The sequence below is a fragment of the Sinocyclocheilus anshuiensis genome, unplaced genomic scaffold (assembly GCF_001515605.1).
Source record: "Sinocyclocheilus anshuiensis isolate Anshui unplaced genomic scaffold, SAMN03320099.WGS_v1.1 scaffold1768, whole genome shotgun sequence".
In the NCBI taxonomy this organism is placed as follows: domain Eukaryota; kingdom Metazoa; phylum Chordata; class Actinopteri; order Cypriniformes; family Cyprinidae; genus Sinocyclocheilus; species Sinocyclocheilus anshuiensis.
The window spans coordinates 18882-26111 of NW_015555806.1; the positions used below are offsets into that span (position 1 = coordinate 18882).

Genomic DNA, 7230 nt, shown 5'->3' on the forward strand with positions numbered 1-7230 from the left:
ATTTTTGGGTGAACTATCCCTTTAATTACTCATGTCGTTCCAGACCTGTAAGACCTTTGTTCATCTTTGGAACACAAATTAAGAAAGCCAGTACCACGACGCATGCGTGTACATTCTTCTGCTTGCAAACAAGCTGCTTCGCAACCAGGATCTCCGTCTGAATGCCGGCTCCTGCGTCAGCAACACCACACGCATGCATCGAGTTACTCTCGTGAATGTGCATCGAAGTCCGACACGGAAGAGAAGAAATTGTGGAATAAAGTCTTTTTTTGTTGTTGTTTTGTTTTCCTTGCGCACAGAAAGTATTATCGTGGCTTCATAAAATTACGGTTGAACCACTGATTTCACATGGACTTTTTTAACAATGTCCTTACTATGTCCTTACTGAATTTGCAATGTGTGCTGCTACCTGCTGCTTTCCGGCCCTTTTCCGCTCTCTAATCTGCACTAGAAATACCTGGCTGTCTCTCCTCAATCCTGATTTTGTATTCTGCCCTCCATTGCCCTAAACATATTTGATCCATTCCCTTTGTCTTGTGGCACAAAACTGATTGAGGATGACTGGTTGTTTCCTGGCTGCTCCGATCCAGCATTAGCCAATCGGCAACAGGAAGTGGAGGAGGAGTTGACCCAGGCCCGTGGACTCTGCCCACAGAAAAGCAGAAAGCCCAAATATTTCACCCCACGCAGCCTGCAGGTATAAACTAAAGTCTCTAGGTAAATTGCATACAGATGAGTGACAAATTAAAGGAATAATTTCTTAGTAAGGTGTTAGGTCACCGTGTGCTGCCAGATCAGCTTCAGTGCACCTTGATATTAATTCTAAAAATTGGATTACTTCTTACTGGAGCAGTGGAACTCCACTCTTCCAAAAGATATGCCCGCAACTGATGTTTGAATAATGGTTGTGTCTAACAAGCAAGTTCAGAAGCTCCTTTTAATTGGCTTAAAATATGGTAACTGCAAAGGCGATAGCATATGTTTCACATAATTTTCATGCTCTTCAAGCTGTTCAGTGAACGGGTGCCCTGTGTACGGGCCTATAGCCACTCCCACAGCGAGTCCCCTTGGGTTTTTGCTTTAATTTCTCACCAAACTGTATTTAGTAACTTTACCTTTTTTATTTTATTTTTCTTTTTTTTTTTTTTTTGCTGTGTTGCAAAGTTGAATTAAAAGAATAGTTTAGTCAGAAATGAGTCAAAGTCATTTACTTGCCCTCATATCATTTCAGACTATGACTTTTTTCCTTCAAACACAAAGTAGACCCTTAGCCGTTAGTTGCCAGTCTCTAATTTCACTAACACATGCATTACATTCAAACATGTTGTGTAAAGAAGATGCACTAAGGGCTGTCAGTGTAGTCAAAGGCTATTACTTTTCGCATGTTTTGTAACTGATCTTAAATTTGAAGTTTGAAGATGTTGAAAAATACAAGAAAGCCATGCAGGTTTGGAAGGACATGAGGGTGAGTAATTTATTATTATTTTATTCTTTATTTTTGTTGTCCTGATTTGCAGATTTGTGGGGGGTTTTTACCACTCATTTGAAGCATTTTTATTTTATATATATATATATACATATTCTGTTACACCAAATACACAAAAGTGTAATTTATAAAACTGGATATATGTTCTGTACACACTTAATTATTTATAGACGTTTCAAATTTCTCAATAAATTATTTTAATAACAATAAAAATGATAATTGAAAATAAATAATGAAAATTAATTCTTTAAAACGATAGAGGAAACAAAGGAAATTGCAAAAGAACTAAAAATCTATAATATTGTAGTAGTAGTAATAATAATAATAATGCATGTTCTTTCTATTTCTTTCTACAGGAGGACTTGGAATTTCATAGTAGGCAAGACCCAATAGGCCCCACTGATTGCGATGTTCTTGTGAATGGAGAGAACATGGGTGGATGGTGGCCACAGCACAGTGCTGCAGATACAGGTGTGAAACCCATTAGACACTGTCCATGTTCTAAATGTTTGCTGTGTGCAGTTTTTGGTCTTGTTATTTTGGTCACACTTCACTTGAGTGTGATGATCTCCATCTTTTTTTATCTCTGTGCACCAAATAAGAATGGTTGTCCAAGTTGGTCATATTAAGAAATATGTAAATTGGAAGGGATTTATCATCTGATTATCTGAAGGTTATTGAGATTCTAGTTAACTTGTAAACCCTTCTGTATCAATACAAAGAAGACATAACTGTTATAATAAAATAATTGTAATAACAGAAGAGCTAATAACAACAACTACTAAATAGTAATAAAATACTAGGGTAAATCCAAGTGTAAAGTGGATAATAAAATAAAGTGCATAGGATGAAAAGTGCAAGTAACATTATCTTATTACATGCAGAGCTTGACATTAACACCCGCCAACCCACCAAATGCGGGTGGATTTCAGCAGTGATTCAGTAATATAGTCAGTCCCACTAGCCACTTTGGCGGGTTGAATGTTATATAGCCTACAGTAACAGAGCTTGTTAGGACAAGTGGATTTTTGAAGGGGCAAGTGAAAGAGAATTTTACTTGCCCAACCGCTCAACTAATCGAGAATGATGCTGATTTTATTATATTCAGTTTAAATGGCAATTGATAATGAATAATCAACGGTAACAACGTCACACTAGTTGAGGCTCATGTAGCCTGTCTGTATGTAAAACATTCTCGTGGAGAAATCAGAACAAATGAACGCAACTGCACACAGAAGAAACATACTGCGGTAAAAATGTTACTTTTAAGTTTTTTATATTTATAACATAGCATAGTTAAGCAACATGACACGACCAAGAGAGTGAAGTGTTCACTGAAAACTGCGATACAAGAGTTCAAACGAGTAGTTAATATACATTTTAGTACAACATTGTCAATGTTGACTGTTTTTGCTCGATTTGGTTAACAAAAATAGTTCCAAACAAAGATCACAGCAGAACAGCCGCGCATCTCCAAGCAACACAGCGGTGTTTTGTTACTGAATGATTCTGCGTTTTTGAATTAATCATTTGAGTCAATGATTCAGTGATCTATTCATAAAGACAGGCATTTGTTTCATTCTTGAATCAACAAATTGTTTGAATGAATGCCTGTGACTCAGTGACTTGATGCCACCTGGTGGTTTACTTTCATATTTAAAAGTAGCTTATCTTTGCATTTTTCCAACATTTTATATTTGCATATTAAAAAAAAAACTGATTTAAAGGGGTCATATGATGCAATTTAAATTTTTCCTTTCTCTTTGGAGTGTTACAAGCTCTTGGTGCATAAAGAAGATCTGTAAAGTTGCAAAGACTAAAGTCTCAAATCCAAAGAGATATTCTTTATAAAAGTTAAGAGTCAGCCACACCTACCTAAAACGGCTTGTTCTAACACGCCCCCACATACCTACGTCACTATGTGGGAAGATTTGCATAACACCACCCAAATGTTCACGCAAAGAAAGAAGGCGTAACTTTTATTCTCGCTGTAGTATTGTTGTTGCCGCCGCCATGTCGTGAAGGCACTGTGTGTTTCGTTGTGAAAGCGAAACTACTTTGTTTGGCCTTTCTAAAAGAGGACGATATCTGCTTCGTCATGCCTGGAGCTGATCCGTGCTGGTTGCTGAGGAAATACAACAACATTAAGCTGTGGATCGCCGGATCGGCTTTCACCATGTACGAAGCGGAGTCCAGCCTGGGGTCGTCACATGTGGTTGCCGCAAGCCTCCTTCGTCGAATCCGCCAGCCGCGCCGTTCTCAAGCCCGCCGCCTCTGCTCACTCTAGCCCTCCGGCCGTTCCTCACTCTAGCCCCCGGCCTCTGCTCACTCTAGGCCGCCGCTGAATAAATTAAGATATATGCCATTTCTTTTCACTTGTTTAGATGGCTTGAGGTCTGTTGTTGAGGAGCTTGAACTAGAGAGAAACCAACTGCAGGAACAGATTTTGGTCCTTGAGAAACAGTGCCAAGATCTAGAGGACCGTCTGCAACTTCAGGCTCGCATTGAATTGCTACAGGTACACAGAAACTGTTTGGGCTACGTATAACGGCGCTATCAATATCAGCCTCTGCAGTTACACTGCTTGCCAACTGACCCTTTGCTAAGCCTGCTCCCTCACTTACTGCAGCTGTCAGTCACTAAATTATTGTATTGGATTGCCTCAGGAATCATTAAATATAGTGGAAATGAATCAGGCCTAGTCACTTTATTTACCTTCCTATAATCTGCACAGAAGCAATTCGTCTCATCCATTTTTTTCCATCAAAAACCATCTATAATCCAACAAATGAGTCAACATAACATTTTTTAAGGGGTGGTTGATTGCGATTTCACTTTTTTAACGTTAGTGTGTAATGTTGCTGGTAAACAATAAACAATATCTGCAAAGTTACGACGCTGAAAGTTCAATGCAAACGGAGATACCGTCTTTTAAAATTATGGCAGTTTAATGCTTACAAAAATGGCTTGTAGGGACTACAATGAGCTTCTTCCCGGGTTGGTGACATCACAAACCCTGAAATTTACATAAACCCCTGGGAACATGCAACAAAGGGGGCGAGGCCATGTTGCGCTGCTTTAGAGAAGAGGAAGAGTTGTTGCCATGCCGTCAAAACTAGGGGTGCACGAAAAAATCTATTCATATATGAATAGCGATTCTGTATTCTAACGATTGTAATGGATTCACAAGTTTCAAAATCAGTGTTCTAAAGCAGCGGTTCTTAATCCTGTTCATCGTGTCCCCCTGCTCTGCACACACTCTGCTCTGCATCCCTCTCTTTCTCACCTGATTCAGATCATCAGCTCCTCAGCTCCATCAATGAACTGTGTTCTAATTATACACTTTATGTGTGTAGAAAGACAGATATTTTTCACATAGCTACGAGAAGCGTTAAACATGGACGCGCACGTTGCCATGGTAGCAAGAAATACTTGCTGGCAAACACTTCTTACAGTTTCATATTAAAAAATTACTTTTCAAAAATGCTACAACACAATCATGCATTCTGCTGTATTAAAGCTTTAATCAGGATAAAACCGTATGTTAAAGGCTAACATAAGCAGTAGCATTTACAAATAACAGAGGTGGAAAGTAACTAATTACATTTACTCACGTTACTGTAATTAAGTAGCTTTTTTGTGTACTTCTACTTTTTAAAGTAATTTTTAAAATCTGTAATTTTACTTTTACTTAAGTATATTTTGTTTGAAGTATTGTACTTCGCTACATTTGAAAACACATTAATTACTGATAAAAATTAAAAAAAATGCTCCCTAGAAACTACTGCAGTAAATAATGGGCAGGAGAGAAAACTGCCGCTAAAATCACAAGAAAGATGGAGACGGACAAGAAAGGTGTTATGGTGCAGACCCAGCTGAAGTTGAACTCGAAGGAAATTAAGTGAACCCCTGGCCATATTTATGTTCTATTATGCAGTGTAAGCTGTGTTTGCCTAGGGAGACCAAACTAGCAGTTTATAAAATCTCGACATCAACCCTTCGCAAGCATGTAAGGTAAATACTTGCATCGTTGCATTGTCGGTTAAAATGAAGCATTGACAATTTAGCAAAAGGTTTTGCACAAATTAGCCAAAAACTCTCTCTCTCTCTCTCTCTCTCTCTCACCTGATCATCAGCTCATCGGCTCCAATAAACTGCGTTCCAATTATACACTTTGTGTATAGACAGATATTTTTCACATAACTATGAGAAGCGTTAAACATGGACGCGCATGTGGTTGGCGTGCTGTATTAAAGCTTTAATCAGGATAAAACCATATATTAAAAGCTAGCAACAACAAACAAAAAAACATACCGTTAAGAGCCGTGTGCTTGCACAGGTTCTGCGCAATCCTCTTCACTAATATCCTCTGCATCTCATTCGGGCTCAAATTGATAAGAAATATTGATGACGCCATTGTTTACAATACAACACAGGAGCACATGCCACTTAGGTGAGGGGCGTGATGCTTAGACGCACACTAGACGGTTTAACGAATAACAACACACTGGGCCAGCTAACCAATCTGAGCCCATTGCGTATTTCTGAGGGAGGGGCTTCATAAAAACAGGAAATCATTGGAGCGTTCAAAGGAGAAGGGACATAGTGGTGTAGAATAAAGGTAATTATGTGAAAATGAAGCATTAACACATGCTAGACTGCACCCCATGAACACAATCAAGCCTAGAAAAAAAACAGTCAACCACCCCTTTAGACATTATATAGATATTTTTGGGCCGATAAAGCCTTACCTATAACTAACCATAACAATTTCTGAAAAATATTGTTAGTGAAAGAAAATTTTAAAAACCTAGGTGTGATTAATTGTCTTAAAAAATACAGCTATGAAGTAGTTCCAAATCTGTTGACCGTGTTACAGTTCTATATCACTTGGCCAAATCATTTCTACTACTGTATTACAAAGGCCATTCAAAGATACTGACCAACCAAACAAAATGACAATTTCCATAATTTCCCTGCTAATAACTGCATGTCTATGGCTCAAGCCTCTGTTACTAGATCTATAAGCTTTTTGAATTGGCAACGAAAGATGAGGATGGGATGCATAAGAAAGTAATTCTACTATCAAGAATGTTTTAATGACAAAAACTGGACAAATGTATTAAGGGAAAAAAATGTAAACATAGACACACAAAATACAATAATAAACTTACAAAATCTAACAAACTAATAGATTGACAGCAAGAGTGGCCTATGTATGATTTGTCACTAATATTTTTAAGGTGCTGGGGCTTATCAAAAGGTCAGTTTTAGCTGTTTCCAAAAAAAAAAAAGTGCTAAGTGATGCAAGTCTTTAATTTTTCTTTAATTGTAGGGAAAACAAATATATTTTTGACAGTTTGAATCATGTTAAATCTCGCCATGAGTGTTGGATAGCCAGTTAATGAACTGTATATTGAGTGAACTATATGCAACACTCCTCTAACGCAGGCAACGTTTGGTATAGATGAAGGAGGTCGAGCATTTTCCCCATCTCAGGTTTGTTTGTTTGTGTAAGCTTCCAAAAGCACATCTGAGCGTGGAAACTTCTCTTTGTACTGTACCTATCACTGTTTCTACTAGAGCCCGACCGATATATTGTTTTGCCGATATTATCGGCCAATATGAGCCTATCGCTGATATATCGGTATCGGCGAATATGCCGCCGATATGAACTTTTACAGAACATATAACGCAGATAAAATGCTTGAAATGGTGTAATTACTTAGTTTGTCCAGCACATG

The 7230-nt window shown here is 38.1% G+C and overlaps 1 protein-coding gene across 1 annotated transcript in view; it reads left to right on the forward strand.

Moving 5' to 3' along the window:
* Positions 1-7230, forward strand: part of LOC107674998 (coiled-coil domain-containing protein 18-like) — a 32503-nt gene that overhangs the window by 8654 nt on the left and 16619 nt on the right. The window contains exons 3-7 of the mRNA XM_016469176.1: positions 547-697; positions 1412-1465; positions 1843-1957; positions 3871-4004; positions 6938-6985. Of these exons, the coding sequence (XP_016324662.1) occupies positions 547-697; positions 1412-1465; positions 1843-1957; positions 3871-4004; positions 6938-6985 (502 nt within the window). The remainder of the gene's footprint in view (positions 1-546; positions 698-1411; positions 1466-1842; positions 1958-3870; positions 4005-6937; positions 6986-7230) is intronic.